General features: G+C 47.6%; 1 protein-coding gene across 7 annotated transcripts in view; it reads left to right on the forward strand.

The window, feature by feature from the left end:
• KIF1B (kinesin family member 1B) overlaps positions 1–22,140 on the forward strand; it is a 157,140-nt gene that overhangs the window by 114,024 nt on the left and 20,976 nt on the right. For 4 of the 7 annotated variants that reach the window (XM_084821825.1, XM_084821822.1, XM_084821824.1 and 1 more), the window contains 12 exons: positions 812–960; positions 2,460–2,641; positions 5,887–6,024; positions 8,024–8,272; positions 13,595–13,713; positions 15,308–15,393; positions 15,628–15,757; positions 16,286–16,448; positions 17,657–17,747; positions 18,031–18,149; positions 18,679–18,734; positions 21,676–21,784. In XM_084821825.1, the coding sequence (XP_084677951.1) occupies positions 812–960; positions 2,460–2,641; positions 5,887–6,024; positions 8,024–8,272; positions 13,595–13,713; positions 15,308–15,393; positions 15,628–15,757; positions 16,286–16,448; positions 17,657–17,747; positions 18,031–18,149; positions 18,679–18,734; positions 21,676–21,784 (1,591 nt within the window). Of the gene's footprint in view, positions 1–811; positions 961–2,459; positions 2,642–5,886; positions 6,025–7,999; positions 8,273–13,594; positions 13,714–15,307; positions 15,394–15,627; positions 15,758–16,285; positions 16,449–17,656; positions 17,748–18,030; positions 18,150–18,678; positions 18,735–19,431; positions 19,633–21,675; positions 21,785–22,140 lie in introns of all 7 variants that reach the window. The other 3 variants (XM_084821827.1, XM_084821826.1, XM_084821829.1) reach the window with 2 other exon arrangements.

Raw genomic sequence — 22,140 nt, forward strand, 5'->3', positions numbered from 1 at the left:
AATATAAAACAATAAAACCAAGAGTTCAAAGGAACGATTAAAAACAGAGCAGCAAAAACTATCAAGCGCATGTCCAGCACTTTTGAGTCTTGAGTGTTTCGCATAGTTCATCTTTGTAACCTACACAATGACCCTGAAATGTAGGCCAGTGTTATCCCTGTATTGAAGATATGGCTGAGAGAATAGTAGATCAGCCCCTTAGTCACTACACAACACTTGTTCCCTGGGTTAAAGGGATAATTTACACTTAATGGTTTCTCCCTCCACCCTTGATTCTTTTTAGAACTGCTATAGCTGGCATCTGGACTCTGGGGTGTCCACCATTCTCCCAGCCACTCCTGATTGTTTATTTTGTTTCTTAAGATTTTTAAATATTATTATTTAATTGGAAGGCTGGTATGCCGCAAAGCAAAGGGCTGCCCTCCAATGCCGTCTTTATTTGGGTTCAAAAATAGGTTTTGTGTTTTGGAGCTCAGCTCCCACCTCTGCCTTGTCCTTTGGTTCTTGAGCAATGTAGTTTTCTTTTAATCTCATCAGTTTGCCTTCTGGGAAATGAATGTTCTTTGACCCTGCCCACCATGGCAGCCATTTTATGAATGGGCAAGCTCCACCCCATGGCAGCCATTTTGTGAGAGCGCCTATGTCACTCAAAATTCCAAATGTGCCTAATGATCCAGAAAGGTTTGGGGATGCCTGTGGTATAGATTCTGAACATATAAATAGCTAGATAATCTTAGAGGGTGGGGCTTGTGAGAAATTAGCCTCCATCTCCAACACAAATCAGCCCGAGCTATTTCTGTCCTTCCTGCAGTGCCCTGGACTCAGCACGAGTATGAACTTGCCCAGTGGGCTTTCCGAAAATGGAAATTTCATCAGTTTACTTCCTTGAGAGATCAGCTGTGGGGGAACGCAGTCTACCTGAAAGAAGGCAACGCAATCAGCGTGGAGCTGAAAAAGAAGGTAAGGGGCTGTCCAGGAGTGTGGCTGTATGCTAGAAGGGCATCCAGAACTCCTTGAGGGGCAAATAATTTTGCCCAGGCATGAACAATTTGAATTAGAGGGGAAACCCTGTTGCTTCGAGTGTTCCTCAGGTGGTGTATATCAGGGTTGCAGAACCTCAAATCCAGCCCTCTGGGGTTCCCCAGACCCTCATGTCCCCTTTCCCCCAGCCACTGCTCATCTGGTGGTTTCCCAGCTTTTGTGCAGTCCCCCCGCCCCCCTTGAACCTAAAGTTTGAAATGCCTCTCCTAAGGCTTGATTACTGGCAGGAAGAGCTTTAAGCTTCAGTATGCTGACGTTTTTGGCCTTGCCTCCTTTGCCTTCAGCCCCATCCCTTTTGCCTTCGGCCCTGCCCACCACTGGAATGTGGCCCCTGAGAGCTTCTCTGAAAGGGAATTTGGTCCTTGGGCTGGAAGAGGTCCCGCACCCCTGGTGCACATGAAAAGTGTTAAGGAGCTTGCATTTGCAGTTCTCCAATGGCTGCTCATATGCCCCATGTTTTGCCTCTGTATCAGTGGAGTTTGGAGCGATCCCTTGTGAATCAGACTTTGTGGGGAACTAGGGCATCCTCCTTCCTTGTCCATCTTCGTGTTGGGGAGATCGGAGGGGAGGCAGAGGAGCTGTTCTGGCTTTCACTTACTGCAGAGTGGCCTGCTGTTTGCCTTAAGAAAATTTTTATCCCGCTGTTTCGATGAAACAGATGGGCAGCTGGCTCAGAACATAGTACTGCTTTGCCTCATAGATGATTTAGTTATGGGATTCGCTGTGGTTAGAGGTAGCAACGGGCATTATGTTACGTGGCGCTTGAAAGGGGTCACACAAATTCATGAGGCCTCTCCATGGCTGTTAAACCTGGCTGGCTATCTGGAGCCTCCAGATTCAGGGGCAGTATACCTCTGAGTATTACATGTTGCCTTCGTGCCTTAATCATCAGGCTTTCAACAGAGGTATCTGGCTGCTTGTAGTTGATAAAAGAATGCTGTGTAGGACAGCCTCCCCCCTACCTGGTGCCCTCCAGATGTCTTAGACTTCAACTTGCCACAGCCCGAGCCAGCATGGGCAGTGGTCAGGAATGCTGGGAGGTGTAGTCCAAAACATCTGGAGGGCACTAGATGGGGCCATAGCTCAGTGGCAGAGCCCCCGCTTTGCATGCAGAAGGTCCCAGGTTCGATCCCCGGTATTTCCAGGTAGGTCGAGGAAAGACTCCTGCCTGAAACCCTGGAGAGCCGCTGCTGCCAGTCAGTGTTGTCAGTACTGGGCTTGATAGATCAAGGATCTGACTTGGTATAAGGCAGCTTCTGATATTCTTATGAGCCAGTGGGACAGTCCCACGCATTCTAACCTTCTGCTTACAAGCGAGTGAGTCCCCAGCCAGTTGTCCTCTGGGACGTCTGTTCACATCTCCCTTGCTCATCTGGGTCCTGACTGAAATGCTTCTCCTCTGCCTTCCCTCTGTCCAGGTGCAGTTCCAGTTTGTTCTGCTGACCGACACACTCTATTCCCCATTGCCTCCTGAATTGATGCCCCCTGAGGCGGAGAAGATCCGGGATGACCACCAGCCTTTCCCCCGGACGGTGGTGGCCGTGGAAGTCCAGGATCTGAAGAACGGCGCGACCCATTACTGGTCCCTGGAAAAGCTCAAGTATGCCATAGAGCAAACTACTGCAGTTCAGTAGCCTCACTAGGGAACGTTTTGTTTTATTGAAAATTCTTAATTCCTTGCCTTACAACTCAAAAACATAGCAGCATCCAGCAACAACGAGAGTCATGGTGGTGCGGTGGTTGGGCTAGGATTAGGGAGACCCGCCTTTGAATCTCCATTTAGCCATGAAGCTGGCTGGGTGATTTGGGGCCAGCCACACACTCTCTAAGACAAGCCTACCTCACAGGGTTGTTGTGGGGGTAAAATGGCGGGGTGTGTGTGACCCTGTATACTGCCCTGAACTCCTGGAAGTAAGGGTGGGATATAAATGTAATACAGCCTTCCTCAATCTGCTGCCCTCCAGATGTCTTGGACTATAGCTCCTATCAGCCATGGGCCATCCTGGTTGGGATTATGGACGTTGTAGTCCAGCACATCTGGAGGGCACCAGATTGAGGAAGGCTGATGTAATACATAAATACAATAAATCCCATTGTGCATGAGGGTAATTGATATGAAGCACTGGCCAAGATGCCTGTACTCCTTTTGTGTCCGTTCCCTTGTAGCAGCCCTCATCCAAACCAGCTTGTTCTACGCTGTCGGCCCTAACTCAGTCTTGCGGAGCACTACAGAAAAGTTTGCCAGCCTGCAAAATGTGCGTTAGGTTCCCCTGTCTCATGTACTCATGCCAGGATGTGTGGTTTACACAGTGGGTGAGCAGCCCACCCACTGCACGCAGCCCCCCTCCCATGGCCAGTTTAACAGCCTCTGCCACCCTCCCCACTGCTGCTACAAGCACACTTGTTGCATGGCTGCAGCACCAGAAAAGGGTGGATTTTCCTTCTGGAAGTCTGATTTTGCTTCCCAAGAAGGGGCGTGCTCCAAAATCACTGCTCTTTAGCTGTTGCCACATTGCCGAATTTGAGTAGCAAAATCGGAGGCACGACAGTGGCAATTTCAGCAGTGGGGTGGGGTGCAGTCCCTGGTGTGTTCCACTGGCAGCAGGGAGGATCCCCCCCACCCTCCAGTGTAAAAGCTTCCACCCATGTGGGTTGTCCCAAGATCTTCTCTGCCTGAGACCCCAGAGAGCTGCTGCCAGTCAGAGTTGACAATACTGGGTAGATGGATTCAATGGCTGCTTCAGGATTATTATTATATATATATACAGTCAGGGTCAGAAATATTGGAACAAGGATAACTGTTTTGGCGGTTGGCTTCTGTACACCACCACATTGAAGTTGAAAGGAAACACACCTAGATGGGAGTGAAGTCAGGACTTTCAGCTGTAATTCAAGGGGTTTGACAAAAGTGGGGCACTAACCATTCAAGAAGGACAGCCAGTGGCATATGCACACACCCATTGTTGGTGGCTCATAAATAAAGGAACAAATGGCTGACAAGCAGCTGCATGGCCAGGTGTGGCCTGTTTCCTGGGTACCCCATGACCAGTCAAGCAGATAAAGGCCTGGAGGTGGTTCTGAGTGTTACATTTGCATTTAGTAGCTGTTCACTGGAACTCCCAACATGAGGTCCAAAGAGGCGTCCATGCGAGTGAAGGAGGCCATCATTAGGCTGAGGAAACAAAATAAACCCATCAGAGAGATAGCAAAAACAGTGGGAGTGGCCAACACAACAGTTTGGAACATCCTGAAAAAGAAGGAATTAACTAGCAAGCTCGGCAATAGCAAAAGGCCTGGCAGACCACAGAAGACAACTAAAGTGGATGATCGCAGAATTCTGCTCACGATGAAGAGGAACCCTTTCACAACATCTAGCCAGGTCAAGAACACTGTTGCAGAGGTAGGCATGTCATTGTCAACATCTACAGTCAAGAGACGGCTTTATGAATGTAAATACAGAGGCTTCACAACAACCACTGGCAATGCTCAAGAACTGAAAGGCCAGATTAGCCTTCACCAGCAAACACCTAAAAAAGCCTGCCCAGTTCTGGAATAAGATTCTTTGGACTGATGAAACCAAGATTAACTTGTACCAGAATGATGGGAAGAGAAAAGTATGGAGAAGGAAAGGAACAGCTCATGATCCAAAGCATACCACATCATCTGTCAAACATGTTGGAGGCAGTGTTATGGCATGGTCATGTATGGCTGCCAACGGAACCAGGTCACTGGTGTCTATTGATGACCTGATTGCTGATAAAAGCAGCAGGATGAATTCGGAAGTGTATAGGGCTATACTTTCTGCTCAGATTCAGCCGAATGCTGCCAAACTGATAGGACGCCGCTTCATATTGCAGATGGTTAATGACCCACAACATACAGCATAAGCTACCCAAGAGTTTCTCAAGGCAAAGAAGTGGGATGTTCTTCAATGGCCAAGTCAGTCACCTGATCTCAACCCAATAGAGCATGCTTTTCACTTACTGAAGACAAGACTGAAGGCAGAAAGACCCACAAACAAGCAGCAGCTGCAGGAAATCCCTGGCAAAGCATCTCGAGGGAGGAAATGCGGCATTTGGTCATGTCCATGGGTTCCAGACTTCAGGCAGTCATTGACTGCAAAGGATTTTCATCCAGGTATTAAAGGCGATCCTTAAGTTTGAAATGATGTTGGTTTGTTCCATTACTTATGAGCCACCAATGATGGGGGTGTGTGTATGCCACTGTCTGTCCTTCCTGAATGGTTAGTGCCCCACTTTTGTCACACCCCTTAAATTACAGCTGAAAGTCCTGATTTCACTCCAATCTGGGTGTGTTTCCTTTCAACTTCAATGTGGTGGTGTATGGAGGCCAACTGCCAAAACAGTTATCCTTGTTCCAATATTTCTGGCTCTGACTGTGTGTGTGTGTGTGTGTGTGTGTGTGTGTGTGTGTATGCATGCATTTTTGTCCTGTCCTTTAGCCAAAAAGTCTCTCAAGGCAGCTTACAATGATCAGAAATAAGATAGACCATGCCTGCAGGCTTGCCATTTAAAAGAGATGACACAAAAGGAAAGTGGGTTGGGAGGGAGGAGAAAAAAGCAGATTCAGGCACTAGATTCTTAGCTACAAGGTTCAGGAGGTCCTGGGCAGAGTGGAAGGGCTGCCTCTTTCTTTCCCTCTGATGCCTCAGCAGTGAGGGTTATTAGCAGGGGCTGAGGGGAGCATTCAGCAGGAGCTGTATCTAGGCACGATGGAGGGTGCCTGACAGCGGCTTCCTTTCCCTCAGGATATGGCAGCTGCATACATGTTAAATCAATCCAGGCTTGGTGTTGACCTTTGGGTAACGCTTTTTCTGCCTCACAGGCAGAGGCTGGAGCTGATGAGGGAGATGTACGACCGAGCGGGAGAAATGGCCTCCCACACGCAAGAGGAGAATGAGAGCACCGTGACTGGGAGTGATCCTTTCTATGATCGATTCCATTGGTTCAAGCTGGTTGGGAGGTAGGTGATAACAAGCCCCGATTCGCCCATTCACGTTAATGTTGCAGGGATACTGTTTTGATGGTGAATGGAGGCTTGCAGGAAATATTTGGAAGCGTCTCTGGGATCTCTGATCTGAAACTGCATCCTCCTCCTCCAAAATGCTGCCTGGTAACAGAAAATGCCATGTTGGGACAGGTTCAGATGAGAACATTTCTTTTTGCAGAGTTGTTCAGTTTTCCTCGTACACAGGGTTCACCTTCAGAGAGACACCTTCAGTCCAGGACTTGAAAGTAGCCTCAGGATTTTGTAAAACTGAACCATGTGCGTGTTATCAGTTTGCCCTGGGGTTGCCAGAGATATTCTTTCAGTTCACAGTTTAATATGAACTTTCAAACCAATATATGAACTGAAACTCTGCTTTCCTTTGAAATTGCACTGGAGTTTTCCAGTCCAAAGAATATATACAAAAATGTGTATATTAGGGAAACATGCACACAAAAATGTGTATCTTAGTGAAAATAACAATTAGGAAACTTCCTGGAAAATTGTGTATTTCAGGCAAAACTGTGTGCTAAACTGTGTATATAAAGTCGTATACAAAAGTGTATATGACTTTACATGAGAACCTTTAAAAATAAATTCTCACAAAGTTCAGGATGCACCAAATTTAAGATTGGAAAAATTCTATTTCAGGACAGGCCAAACTTAAGATTGGAAAAATAAGAAACTGAGAGAAACCGAGACTGACAGATAAATCCATCCTTAGTTTGCACATCACGCTTCCCTGTGTATGCAGACACAGGAGATGACTCTTGCCTCTGTGAAAAGTTTAACTTCCAAACCACCTTTAATTTCTTCAGTAAAGACCCAATACATTAAAGAATATTGGGGTGTAAGACCACCCTCCCTTTTAATAGCCGTGCGCAGAAGTGGAGTGGAACAGGTCAAGTGTTGTACACAGTCTCTGAAGTAGAGGGAGCTTTTGAAGAGTTTGGGAGAGAAACCCCCCACATTCTGCTACTGCACTGTTTCCATTCTTTGGGGATTGATTGGCATTCAGTGTTTTGCTCCGTTAACAAAGCAAACTGTTCTGATGGCAGGTCGCAAATGGCTTTGAGTTTGTTTGCGTATGTGTTTGTTTTCTTTTGCTCAGTAGCTGCTTGCACATCACAACTACATGAGTTGGGAGTAAAGGAATCCGTTAGGAATGGATTGGTAGAGGTTCCAACACTGCTCTTGTTTTCCTCAGTGCCAGTCTCCTTGTTTCACAGAGTGAGGTTGGTGGAAATCTAGACCACGCCACTTCAGACTGCCATTGGGGGAGAATCGTCTCGAATGCTTACCAACCTAACCCCGCCCCCTCCCTGCATGAAGTCAGTTAGCACACCAAGAAGAGAGGTTTCCTGTAGCCTTCTCCCCTGATATTCTAGCTTAGTACATGAAGGGAGGGTTTTCTTAATTTAAAGGGGAACATTTGAAAATGGCACCATGGCCCCTGTACTCAATTGGTACAGTCCAGAATTCTGCTTCTTCAAATTAGCACAGCCTTCCTCAATCTTGGGCCCTCCAGATTTGTACAACACATCTGGAGGGCACCATGTGTGGGAAGGCTGGTCTAAAAATCGTGTTCTGCTGAATGTGTAGAATGTTCTGCTTTAAGTCACTGGAAATGGAGGTGCTGGTTATAAGCATATTACAGTGATCTAGAAATAACCACGTGTATCAGCATACAGGAGCCAAGTTGGCTGTGTAGTCTGTGTCCTTTGCTTTCCTCTGAAACCTTCCTCCTTCCTCTGCCTGATTTTCTTTATCCTGTCCTTCCCTCCCGTGTCTCCCCGAAACCCCATACAGTCCAGGGCTTTTGCTTGTAACTTGATTCTAGTGGGCTGTGAGCTGGGCTCAGCTGCAGACTCCGTGGTCGAATGAAGCTATCCCTTTCTCTCTCTCTCTCCCTGCCCGCTCCCACACTCCCCTTTGTCCGCGTTAATCAAAGTGTTCCGTTCACCGATATATCTAGCTCCCCCATTTTCCACGGCTGTGTGAACGAGCGCCTGGCAGACCGCACGCCCTCCCCCACTTTCTCCACGGCTGACTCGGACATCACTGAGCTGGCTGACGAGCAGCAGGACGAGATGGAGGACTTTGATGATGAGGCCTTTGTGGATGATACTGGCTCCGACGCTGGGACCGAGGAGGGATCGGACCTCTTCAATGATGGGCAGGACCCGTTTTACGACCGGTCCCCTTGGTTCATTTTAGTGGGAAGGTTGGTGAGGTTCACTGTAAGAATAGCGAACAGGGACTAGCTCTTGCCGTGGGCTGCTGACACACTGTCTGGCAGTAGGAGCTGTTCAAGCCAAGCCATAGGCCAGAAGTGGGCAACTCTTGACATTTTGGCTTACACTCCATCCCCATTGGCTATGCTGGTGAAGGCTGACAGGAGCAGTAGGCCAGAACATTGGACAGGCCACAGGTTGCCCACACCTGCCATAGGCAGGGGGTGTTGTCTGACCTCTGCACTAAGGTATCCTAGTTCTAAGATTAAAATGTAGCTTGTGCACATTCTGTGCTTCCAGTACAAGCATAGGAAGGTGAAACTGGCTCTAAAATTTACATCCTGCCATTCCCAGGTTTAATGTGTTTCTTTAAAGCACCAAGTTTCTAGGCCACCTTGACTGTCAGGGTGTGGCTACTGCTTGGTGAAATCCTCAGAAATGAGAGTGGTACAAAGGAATTCAAGTGTTCTGCAGAGGAAGCTGTAGTATCCTGCCACTGCTTCATACAAACTGCAATGTAGGCTGCCCAGAGCATGTCTGTTGGCATGCTGAGTGACCATTCTTATCCCATTCTATTGTCCCTTGAAGCTCGCAGGAGAAGCTGCTGGAATCTGCTGGCAGTCAGAACCAGGCAGGGAGATAATAGGACCCTGGATAGCTCCAAGTGGATCCTGCTGGTTGGCGCTTTCTCCCACTAAAGCAATAGGAGAATGTTGTCTCAGCCAGGAGCTAAAGACAACGGAAGCTTTATGTGAGCTGAGAAGACCCTGATGTGGTCAGCTCTGCCCCTCCTGGAGGAGCTGACTGGACTGTTAAACGGCCGTCACCTGATTTTGTAGCCTGAAATGTCTGCGAGGCTGGGGAGATGGAGGTTCTGCTGAAGAAGGCCCTGAATAATGCACTGACTGTCTTACTGTCGAGGAGGTACCCTGTGCCTTGTCTTCCTCAGAATCCTCTGCTGCACACCGGAAGGTTTGAGGGCTGAGGGTCATGACAATTCCATTCCCTGAAGCTTTATTTTCAAATCCCACTTTGACCTAAAACGCTAGGGAGCCTGCAGAGCATGCAGTGGCCCATGGCTCCTTGCAACCCAGCGAATACATTTAATTCGTGTGTCAGTTGCCACCTTGTGGCCCAAAGGAGAAGAGCTAGTCCCTGTGGCCAATTCGTTTGGCATGCTGGGTTGTCGTGGGAGCTGGATGTGTTCGCTGGGTAAATACCCAGGAGGGGCATTGGGGAAAGAGGGAGGGGCTGTGCAGCATTTTCTCAGAATCTCTGCCCTGATGTTGTGTTTATATAAAGAGGGGAAATAACCCGCCATGATCATTCTTTGAGTTCTGTTTGTCATTGTGTTTTGATACGAGTTTTCACATTAAACTTCATTTCTAGTTTTTGTTTTTTGTTTTTTTATGTGTATGTGAATATGCCACTTTACCTCACCAGTCTTTCCGCTAATATACCATTCCCCCTTTTTCAGTCTGCTGCTGTGTTGTCTAGCTATCCCCCGCTCTTTCAGGGAAATGAATTGACAGGCGAAAGGAAGCACTTCTTCCACTCAGTGCGTAAATAACCTGTGCCATTCACTGCTGCAGGATGTGGTGATCACCATCGCCTTGGTGATTTTTAAAAGGCAGAAGCATAGAGATCAGCAGACCTCAGTAGTTATTCACTCTGACAGCTAACTGGGACTTCCCTGCTCAGAGGCAACATTAGGTCTGATCCAGCATGGCTCTTCTTGCATTTGTTTGCTTGTTTGTTTATTTATTTATTGCATTTATATCCCGCCTTTTTTCCTCTTGCAAGGAACCCAAGGCAGCTTACATTCTCCTCCTCCTCTTCTCCATTTTATCCTCACAGCAACCACCCTGTGAGGTAGGTTGGGCTGAGAGTCTCTGACTGGCCCAAAGTGAGAGCTTCCATGGCTGAGTGGGGATTAGAACCTGGATCTCCCGGCTCCCAGTCCAGCACTCTCACCACTACACCACACTGGCTCTCAGCCATGTTCTTATGTTCAAGAACATAAGAACCATGTTCTGATGTTCAATGTATCTCTGAAGACCGTATGCTGGGAGCAAAGAGGAGATGGTTTCAGTAGTTGCAGGGGAGAACTCAAATGTGATGAAGATATGAGAAATGGATCAGCTACCATGGGAGTGTAGCACACTTCCTGGATAGACCCTCTTGCTAAAATTCCCATCCCTCCTACTAACAGTGAACTTAGTTGCTGAATGCTGACAAGATTGTAGACAAAATGCATGAGCCTGGAAATGAGAGGGGAGCTATCAGCGTGCTGGGGAGAACCCCAAGTTTTGTGGAAGTAAAAAAATACTTTAGGGAATAAAGCCACAGGATCTTGAGTGTTTTTTTGTGGGGTGAGGCAACAGAAAGAAGGGCTGGGGGGAAGGGGACATGGCTTGCTGGCTGGAGCCCTGAGCAAGTCCCACTTGTCTTCAGTAGTTGTCTTTTAAGGAGGTCTTAGATGAGTGTTTTACTCAACCATGAGGTGCAAGAGGAGCTGAAGTGTCCCTTGAGAAATGAAGCTGTGTTATTGCCTGCATCCACAGTTATACGCCCATTAGAAGGGGACCAGTGCCAGCTCCAGGTTCTGGTGGGCCCTTGGGCAAGATGCCCTCAGTGGACCCCCTCTTTCAGTGAGTGTCCCTTCTCACCACCACTGCCACTATTATTATGCTCTCGCTCCTCCTCCTCTTTCTCATAGCTGCTGCTTGCTTGACATCTTCTGCTCCTCCTCCTCACCACCACCATTGTCTGGGCCAGAGCGAGAGGCAGGTGACGAAGCAGGCTGTGATGGTGAGAAGGAGAAGCGACTCCAGGGGGCTCTTGGCCGTGGGTCCTCAGCAGGGGAAAGTAGTGTCTGTGTCTACACTTGCTGCTGGCCGTGGCAGGGAGGGCTCTTGCAGCCTCTATTCCCACCGTCAGTGCTGAGTTGTGACATTGCCCCAAGCAGAGGGCGCCGGAATACGCGAGGATTCCCTGGTGCAACCCGCGCTAGAGCTGACAGGGGGTCTCGGAAGTGGCGCCATTGATCAGAAAGCTCGATTCCCATCCCTGAGCCGGGATTGACTGGGCAAAGGTGAGGGTGGGCTTACCGGGAGGCCATATGAGCGGAACCAGCCACAGTTGCAAGGAGTATGCCTGCCCGTTGTTCCAGGAGCTGCTTGAGAAAATCCATGTGCGTACTTTTTTGTGTGTGTGGAAGGGTAAAGCACGGACCTAATTCATAATCGAGGTTGTGCCCCTGGCATCAGAGTATTTGGGAAACGCAGTCTTAGATTATGATTATCTGCCTGGATGCACGTTTGTCAGGGTTGGATCGGAGCCCACAGAGCCCCAAAGCAGTTCTGATTCTGAGGAAGAGATAGAAACCGTGGGAGAGGAACCCGCGTGCTGTTCAGAGGCGCTGCCGGAGGGAGAGCCCCTCCCTGTTCACATTCCTGAGAGTGGTAGCGACCCTGGCAGGCAGGGGGTGGGACAACTGGAGCTTCAGGACGCTAGGTGCTGGGGCAGGGACAAGCGGGAGATGGAGGGTGCTGAGAGGAGGCGCTCAGCCCGCTTGGTGCGACGTCAACAGCTGTGCCCTGATGCCCCACGGGAAAGGGGTGAACTTTCACCTCCTAGCCCTTAAGTTCAGAGGCTTCCCGCCTTTACCCTCCAAACAGAGATCAACTGATTCAGTAAAGCTAGAAACCCCTAGTAGGCAGCTCTCTTAAGTTTCCCTCATTAGGCTCATGCAGTTAGCATCTGTAAGGGTCATTAGACTGAATGGAAATAAAGCCTTGGAAAAGAGCCCTATTGTCTGCGTGTTGATTCTGGCTACTTGAGGATTTCAGAGGGCAGCAAGGGCGCTCCTGACAATGTTTTTAAGAAGTGACTGGTGAGGAGGTGGGGGAAGACTTAATTTGCCGCTTGTTCCACAGCAATAAGAAGCATATGTTCGAAAGCTTGTATTTATTTATGACTTGTGTGGATTGTAATGTAGCATCTCCTTGAATATCTTATGTAGTACACTCTGATTTCACTGGGATGGAAAATGAAGCTTTGGGTTTGTAACAGAGTCTGAAACTGAATAGAGATGTTTCCTTTCTAAAAATTTACAAAAAGGACAAAACTTTATTTTTCCTTCCCAGCACAATCTTTGTTCCCATCTCTTCTGAGCAGACTGAAAAAAGGAAGTAGATCCTCATTGATATATTCCAGTGCTGAGTTATAGCTATTTCTGTCTATGTTTTCATTTTGTTGCTGCTGCTAGTGCTTGATTAATCTTTTATTTTTTGTTTAGTTTGTACTGCCATTTTGTCAACATTTTTGCTGTAGAATATGTATATAGTTTTAATCACATGAGCTTGTGTTTTGCATCACTCACCTTCTCTTCATTTCAGGAAACTTCCATCTAGTGGGGAAAGGGGCACGGGGGAAGGTGGAATAGACTAATGCAGCCTTGCAAATAAGTCCTTGCAAGTTACTAGTCCACATTTTGTTTTGTTTTTTCTTAGCCTGCCTGACCACATGTGACTATGTTTACCCTTTTGTGACATAAAAGTCCCCTTCCTCTCTTCTGCCTCAGCCCTAGTAAAATTATGGGGCGGGGTGCAGGGGGCATCATTTGAAATTAAGCGATCTCTGCTGCAGAGATTGAAACCCTTTTGGAAGAACTAAAGTGTACAAAAGTGTAATAGCCTTCTTTTTACTGGTTAATTCTAACAAAATCGGACAATTGTAGGCTGCCTGTGCCTCCAAAGTGCGAAATCTGTGATCTTCCAGGGAATGTAGGTGACATGTTGCTAGGTAGCATGGGCAGCATAGAAATTTTCATGGAAGAGATCAGTATCTGATTCCAAATTCCCTTTTCAAAGTGCTTCTGCCCATTCAGAATACAGCGTGAAGAAAAACTAAAACCCCCTTTAACACCTGTCCGTAACAACCTTCACACTGTACTTGAGATTTTTAAAAGCCTCTTCTTGTATAGGACATAGATAAGTTTAAATCTCTCATGATTTGCTTTTAAAAAAATTACATCGATGGCCATGTTCCATTCTAAAACGTATCTTTGATAAACCAATGTCACGATGTCTTAACTTGCTACTGTTGAGTGGCTGGCTGAGGTTTTTATCCATTTCTACAAACCTTCGCTTTGTACAGGCCAGCGCTGTGATTGGTTCTGTAAGATCACCGGGCCAAAAATGTATAACGTTATGCCTGTTGAGGGAGTCAAGCGCAAGTCTAGTTTTACAAGTGGCAATCTAATGTTTGTACTTGTTTATCGTCTCTCCCCCTGCCCCACAACTCCTCAGGGCATTTGTATACTTGAGCAATCTCCTCTACCCGGTCCCGCTCATCCACCAAGTGGCAGTGGTCAGTGAGAAAGGGGAAGTGCGTGGATTTCTGCGTGTGGCGGTCCAAGCAATTGCCGGTAAGATGCTGCACCTACAGTCTAGCCTCCTGCGACTCTTCATTCAGTCATTATTCCAGCCTTCCCTGATCTGGTGCCCTCCAGATGTTTTAGACGACAACTCCCAGCATTCCTGAGCATTGGTCGTGGGCCTTGGATGCCCGAAACATCTGGAGAACACGAGGTTGGGGCGGGCTGGCTGACGCTAGGGGTCCATTCCCTTTTTGGGCCAGTGGGCACGCTTGGCGTTTTGAGGGAGTGTTGTGGGTGCTGTACCAGTTATTGGGTGCTGGTGGGAGCATATGAATTGATGAGAGCACAGGGAACACCCGTTGGCGTTCCACCCTAAGCTAGCTCACTCACTGGCCTGTCTAGTTGTGGTCCCCTGGTTTATAGCAGTTAAGCACCTGTTGGACACAATGGGCTTATTTATTTATTACATTTCTGTACTATCCAGTAGCTGAAGCTCTCTGGGAGTTTCACAGAAATTAAAACCACAAAGTGCAGCATAAGGACAGTACAAAATATAAAAGCTTAAAACTATAGTATAAAAATACAACCAGAATAAAACCTAGCAGCAGTGCAGAGATGTAAAACACAGTAACAGAGTTAAAACAGCAAAGCTACAAGACTGGGAGGCTAAAATGCTGGGAAAACAAAAAGGCCTTCACCTGGCGCTGGAAAGAGCACTACGTAGGCACCAGGCGGACCTCCCTAGAGAGCTCATTCCACAGCTGGGGGGCCACAGCAGAAAAAGCTGTCTTGCTGGCAGCCACCTGCCTTTGGCTGGATCCAGAGTTAGTCATACGTGGAGTAGATGGAGAGCGTGGAACCTCTTTCAGCCCAAGGGCCGGATTCTGTTTCGGAGAACCTCCCAGGCGCCACGTTACAGTGGTTGGCAGGGCTGAAGGCAAAAGGGATGGCCCATGATATAAAGAATACCAGCATAGGCTAGCTTGAAAGCTCTTCCTGCCAGCAACTCGGTGAGGGGCATTTCAGCCTTTTAGAATGGGAAGAAAACATGTGAAAGCTGAGGAAGCACCAAGTGATAGGTGGTCAGGGGGAAAGGGGGCAGGTCCAGTAGAAGGGGTTGTGGTGATCTGGTAAACTCTGGAGGGCTGGATCAGGATCCTCTGTGGGCCAGGTTTGGCCCATGTGCCTGCAGTTCAACACCCCTGGTGTAGACCCATTGAAATCAGTGGAAGTTAAGATAGTCATAAGTCCCACTGATTTTCAGTGGGCCTGCTCTAAGTATGACTAAGTTTGGATCCAACCCAATAGCTACATCTCTCTCCCCCCGCCCCCCGCACCAGATTCCAGCAAATTTTAAGAAGACTGTGGATGCCTCTTCTGGAACCCCAGTCTTAGCTTTTTCATCTCTGTACTTCAGCAAGGCCCGTCCTTGATCAGATGTTCTCCAGCATCATATGATTTTGGAAATGGAATTGATATTTAGTGGACTTGGAAGATCTCGGGTGGTGACGTTAGCTGAAATCAGTAGTTTTGAACCATTGTAAAGTGATGGTTTGATTTTACCTTGTTAAGGCTGGCTTCAGTTTGTTTGAAATCTACTTTCCCATCTGACTGCTGTATCTTTTCTCTCTTTTTTCCTTAGCTGACGAAGAAGCTCCTGACTATGGATCTGGTGTCCGACAGTCTGGCACAGCTAAAATTTCATTTGATAATGAGTATTTTAACAAGGTAACTTACCACTTAATTGGGGTCTTGTGTCAGCATGTTCTTGACTTTTTAAAAAATATTTCTTTTGCAGGAAGAAGACCAAAGGCCTAACTCAGCCCTCCAGGTGTTTTGGATTTCAGCTCTCATCAGCCAACGGCCAGGAATGCTGAGTTTTGAAATCCAAAACATCTGGAGGGCACGAGGTTGAGAAAGACTGGCTTAACTCATAGCCTCTCCCTTTTGTTTTGTATCTAGAGCAACTTTTCATCAGTTGCAATGACCCGTTCTGGATTGTCCATGGAGGAACTGAGAATTGTGGAAGGCCAGGGACAGAGTTCTGAAGTCAACACACCTCCCGAAGAAATTAACAGAATGAATGACCTGGGTAAGGTGACAAGATGCAACTGTCGGGGCCGGTGGGACAGGGCAAATGGTTGACCTATTTTGGGAAGGATTTAGGATCAGATTCTGGAGAAAGATGATTGGACATCAACAAAGAGTGAGCTTAGTGTCATAGTATACTACCCCAAATCCATGTAGTGTAGTTTGAAACATGGATATCTTGAGGGGCGGGTTGCTTGGGGTTTTCACAAGTTTTATGAAGAATGCAGTTGTCCCTAAAATTGCTTTTTTGTGGTGCGTTTTCCTCTTACAAATGTGTCACACAGGGAGAACCACAGGCTTAAAGATATGCATGTGGTTGTTAAGGTGGCTGTTAAGATCCCCTCTAGGGATCTTAGCCGCATGATTGTCCTCTTGGGGCTCGATTAGTAGCATGAAAACATCACCTTTGAACACAAGTAACGCAAGAGGGTGTGATGTCACCTTGGGAAATCCCGAAGCAATTTCAGGGAGCCCCCAAGATGCTGGGCATCCTAGCACCTCATGGGAAAACCCTCCCTTTTTGTTTCAGATCTGAAGTCCGGCACGTTGCTGGATGGCAAGATGGTCATGGAAGGCTTTACTGAAGAAGTCGGCAACCACCTGAAACTGGGCAGCGTGTTTACGTTCCGTGTGACGGTGCTACAAGCCAGTGGGATCCTCCCAGAATATGCAGATATCTTCTGCCAGTTCAAGTAAGCACTTGCCCTGGGCAACTACTAGGGATGATCGAGTCTGTCCCTTTCCATGTCTCCTGCATTTGATTTTTTCAAATCTTAAGCTCTTTCTGTCTTGCACATGAAGAAATTTGCAGATTGATAAATTCTGTTCAAAAACAAACCCAAACAAAATTCTCACCCATTCCTAGCAACAAACATCTGCATGGGTGAGAGGCTTTGGAAATAGGGAGCAAGTGTAAAGATAAATTTTCCAGGGCTCCAGAAATATGAGATTGGCTTACTAGCCAAAGCCCTTCTTTTTCCTTGCTTCCAGTTCCTCATGCCCTCTAGTGAGCGCAGAGGGCTTGAAGGAAGAAATGGCGGGGTGTGTGTGTGTCTGGAGGTCTAGCGAAGGAAAGAGACAGCAGACAATTTTTCCCTGCTGTTTATTTCCTTCCCCCAAACTCATGAACCTGTCAAGTGGCTGCTGGGAGTCACTCGACAGAGGGCAAGGGGCGAGCGGGTGAGTGGAATTGTGGATGCCTGAGCCTTCGTATTGGGCCAGTTGGTGTAGAAAATGCTGAACCAAGCAAAGAAAGGTCAGCGCATTGGAAAAGTACACACATTTGCCTGGGGCTGGGTGATGACGACAGCCTTGAGAAGAAAAGGCTGAGCGGGGAGATGAGAGCACTTTTCAGTATGTAAAGAGCTGTCATACAGAAGAGGGCTGTAACCTGTGCTCTATCATCCAAGACTGTAGGGCCCAATCTAATGGGCTTAAGTTACAGGAATGCAGATTTCAGTTGAATATCAGGGGAAAACGTCCTAATGGTCAGAGTAGCCGGACCATAGAACCAACCACCTAAGGAGTTGGTGGGCTCTTCATCCCTGGAGGTATTCAAACAGAGACTGGACCGCCATCTGTCAGGGATGCTTTAAACTGGAACCCTGCGCTGAGCAGGGGGTTGGAGTCAGCAGCCTAAATGGTCCCTTCCAACTCTCTGATTCTGTGACATGTAGTCTAGATTAGCTTGCTGATACTGTAGAGGAGCCTTCCCCCAACCTGTGGTCCTCCAGATGTGTGGGACTGGCCATGTTGGCTCGGGGTGAGGGGAGTTGCAGTCCCACACATCTGGAGGACCACAGGTTGGGGGAAAGCTGGTCGAAAGCCTGCAGGTTTCTGATAGGGATGGAACTGAAGGCAGAACCATTTGTGCTCAGGTTGATTCTTCTTGTCCTGCTAGCTTTCTGCATCGACATGATGAAGCTTTCTCTACTGAACCTCTCAAGAACAATGGCCGAGGGGCACCTCTTGGTTTTTATCATGTCCAGAACGTAAGTGGCAGTTGGCCAACTGGTGAGGGACCTCCCAAGGTGGCTCTCTGTGGGTGGGGGTGAGGACTCCTTCTGACCCATGGGGATTGGTGTAGCCTGGCTGTGAAGTTTTATATAAGAAAGCAAATGTCTCTGTGCGTGATAAAGCAGTTGCTAGAATGGATATCATAAGCATGGGGGCAAGCTGTCCATCTCTTCTAGGATGGTGCTGCTGATTGGCCAAAGACATTTTAGTTGTTTTCTCTGGCCGCACTGATGCCATGTTCGTTGTCTTCTCTGACAGATTTCTGTGGAAGTGACAGAATCCTTTGTAGAGTACATCAAGACGAAGCCCATCGTGTTCGAAGTCTTTGGACACTATCAGCAACATCCTCTCCACCTGCAAGGACAGGATATCAGCAGGTTCCTGAATGCCCTCTGATTTGAACTGAAGGGGGTGTGGGCGGGGGAATGACAAGCATAAGCTGGGCCTGCAAACAGCTATTGAGAGGCAGTTACCCAGCCACAAACACGCCCCCCAGGCCCGCTTGCCTGTCGTGCTTCTCCTTCTTTGCTGCTGCTGGTCTAGCAGTTCTCATTCTCTTCCTTTGTAGCCTTAAATGGCTCTTTAAGGTTGGGGAAGGCAGAGTATCTTTCACGTGTAGCTACTGTAGTGCTTCTGTGTGTGTTAACACAGCACAGTGCTATAGCATCTGTGTGCTCAGTTCTGGTTCTTCTAGAGCCAGCAGGTTAGGAGAGAGGGACATGACTGCTACCACTATAGTGCTAAAGCAGGTGCAGTGGCTAGAATGAGACCTTTTTGTAGCCACAGTGGTGTTAAATTAAGTTATTATTTATTTAATCTATATGTAGCTATCTAGCTATATAAATTGCATTAAAATTAGAGGGTGGGGGGAGGACACCAAAAGATAACTGCCTCCTTTCTCTGCAGCCCCCCACAGCCATCCCGGCGATACTTCCCTCCTCCCATGCCACTCTCAAAGCCAGGTAAGAGCAACGTTTCACTCTGTCTTCCTCATTGCCTTATGTAAAATGTAGTAAGAGGAGAAGAAATAGATAGTGAAGCCATTTTCCTGAGGCATTCCCAGCTGAGATAAAACAAAATTCCTAGCCCTCAAAAAAATTAGTAGCCAGCCTGTATGTACTTTAGTCTTTTTAGCCTCGGGGTGAGGGGTGGGGAGGTCAACTTTGTTACAGCTTTCTTGTGTAGTTGCCTGGAGGCTATCTTTACTCACCATAGACAAGTGTCTGTTTGTAAGCCTGGAGGATCCCCTTCAGTCACATTCCAAAGTACACAGTTATTATATAGAGCTGAGGGGCTAGATGACAGGTTACAGCTGTCCTGTTTGTAGCACATCACTCAGTCTGCTTTGGACTTCCTTTGGGAGCCCTGTCCTACTGACTCATAAACTGTTCTGCTCTGTTCTCAGTAACACTCACTGACCCCAGCTTGCTGCAACAGTCCTTTGATTTTCTTTGTTTACTTTTCAATTGTGCATGTTGAATTTTTCTGTTCTCCCCCCTCCTCTTCTTCTCTCCCTTTCCACCCCACCCAATCTCCTTGGTCTGTCCCTCTTAAAATTTCCCCTCTTGCCTTGCCATTGCCTGCTTGCCTTGTATCTTTCCCCGTCACATCCCCACTCCCCCTGCCCCCTTATCTTAATCCTCCCACTGCCTTTTCCAGACCATGAGAGAAAAATTGAGTTGATCAGGTATCTCATGTCTGGCTATGTGAATGTGCATGTGCTGAACACGTTCTCCGAGCACGCGAACATGCTCGCATCCTCTGCTGTGGCAGCTTTCCAGGATGGGGCCGACCAGCTGCCACCGTTTCTCTTTCTGCCTGTCCCCAGCTGTCAGACTGAGCGGTTCCCCAAGCGAGATGGTCAGTAGCCACATTCCATCTCTGATAGATGTAGCAACAGTTCCTCTCACCATCTTTCCAGACCTGAACCTTGGCCTTTTGCGTCCAACACTGCCTAGGCGCTGGCCTGGGGTTCAGATGATCATATCTCAATTCAACAAACCAGGAAGTCTTAATGAATTACAGGATAGTTTCCAACAGCGATGTTGTGCTAACAGAAACCAGTACACACACGTTGGGCAAACGAGACCAAACTAGTTGTGCCCCATTGCGCAAGCATTAGTTCAAGCTAGTTTTCATTTCCCGTTGTGCAAGTGGTGGTTTCCGCTAGCACAATATTGGATACTGCCCACCATTTCCCGTTTCTCTAAACTGGAAGCCGGGATATGAAACAAGCCAGGATATGAAGCCACGTTGAAGTTGGTTTAATATTCTCGTTTGTTCTGAAACTGGTAACCATAGTTTTCTGGTTCAGACAAAATAGGAAACTATAGTTAACTGGAAGACTTTCTCGTTTGTTTGCCAGCTCGCACAAAGGTGCTGTATATGCCAACAAAAGGCTTATTCGTATCTCAGCTTTATGCCCAGAGAAGATCTTCCAAATACGGTCATTCCTGTGTTGTTACCAGGCTTTTCCAGAGAGCAGTGTGGTTTCTAGGAAAGGCCAGGGTTGGGCAGGTTCCAGGCCCTTCTATGGCTTCTTTGCTAGTCTCGTAGTAGAGTTTTCTGCATTGTTCAATGCTATATTAGAATCCTAAGTATCTCTTTGTTTTCACTTGAAAAAGTTTTTTGGGTAGCAGTGGAAATGAAAAGTAAATCATGTGGTGGCTAAAAATGCCAAAGGATTGAAAAGGGCTGATGAGGGGTGACAAAGAAAGCTGGCCTGGCTGCCCCTCCTCCTCCTTGCAGCGCATTGTAAAGGGGTGTTCTGGTGGGTTGCCATCTTCACACACACACACCCCCAGCAGCATCCATGATTAGGTGGAAAGGGGGCAGGTCCTGGAGAATGGGATGTGGTGATCTGGGAAACAAGATTGGCCCACAGGCCTGAGGTTCATCACGCCTGCTCTAAAGCTCCCAGAGAGTCAGACTTGGGACAGATAAAAATTAATCGCTGAATTTCAGAGTCATGCTTCAGATAAAATGTGCTGCATATTCAACTCTTGAAAAATTATGGTAGGGAATAACTTCTATTTTGAGATTTTTTAAAATCACAGTTCCCACAAAATCCTACCCTAGCCCTGAAGGCCAGTTGCTTGCTTTGGTCATGAACTGTAATCTGAGGTGAGCATTTCTCTGTCGGATGGTTCGCAGAAATATCCGAGGCCGTCTGTGCGCATCAAGTGTTTCGTTGCGATGCTGTTTGGCCACATGGCTTCATACCGGCCTCGGGCCCACAGTCTGTCTCCTGATTAGCATCGGCAGCTCCAGCCAGCTGTGATGAGCTCATGGATGCTGTCTGGGCACAGTGGCAGCTTCTGTTTTTGTAGAAGGGCAATTATGAATGGGCAACCAATTCCTCTGAAGCCATGTTTTCCAGCATTCTTCACATTATATCTCCCCCTGCCACTAAGAATCTGATCACATCTGCATGGACATTTCTCCTGTATGGACAATTTTCATTCGGTGCTTTAGTTCTGAAGGAGAAGTACAGTCAAAGTTGTCTCCCTCTTTGCCCAGAGCTATGCAGTTTCACACATACTCATATGTGATTATTTTAAAAGGATTTTTAAGCCCCTTTACAGGAACTACGGGATAATATCCTCTCTGGGCAGCATAGAAAAAGTCACTTGTGGGTCCTGGCCCATTGCTTGAAGGTCAAGAGTATCATTTATAGTGTGTGTGTGACACATGTAACCTTCCAGATTTTGATGCACTACAACCCCATCATCCTTGACCATTGGCCATGCTGGCTTGGGCTGATGGGAGCTGTATTCCAGCAACATCTAGAGGGACATAGCTTGCCCACCCCTCATTTAAACCTATGTGAGCCCAAGGGAACAAACCTCCTTCCTTTTCCTAGTGCATTTTTTCTTGGGTGCAAGTTGGCCTTTTCTCTTTCAGTCCCAGCTACCAAGCTAAACACAATGAGCAAGCACAGCGTGGGACAGAGCATGATCAAGTACGACCTCCTTGTCTGGTTTGAGATCAGCGAGCTGGAGCCAACTGGAGAGTGAGTTTAGCCTTGTTGCCCTGTATCTCTTGAGTGGCCTGGATAAGACAGTGTTGCTCAGTCTATCTGCAGGGGTGTGGTATGTGATCCCACAGAAACAGTAAGGAAGCAGAGTTCAGCTAAACATTAGGAAAAATCTCTTTGCGGAAAGAGCTCTTCGACAGCGGGACAGGCTGCCCTGGGAGATAGTGGGCTCTCCTTCGCTAGAGGTGTTTAAGCACAGGCTGGAACATCATCTGTGAAAGATGCTGTAGATGCAGTATTCCTGCCCTGAGCAGGGGCCTGGACTAGATGACCTTCAAGATCCCTTCCAAATCTTTAGTTGTTTGCCCCTGCCCCCCACCCCCAGGATTGAA

This window comes from Heloderma suspectum, chromosome 15 (assembly GCF_057233095.1).
Source record: "Heloderma suspectum isolate Gila_16-S chromosome 15, 16-S_ref, whole genome shotgun sequence".
Lineage (NCBI taxonomy): Eukaryota > Metazoa > Chordata > Lepidosauria > Squamata > Helodermatidae > Heloderma > Heloderma suspectum.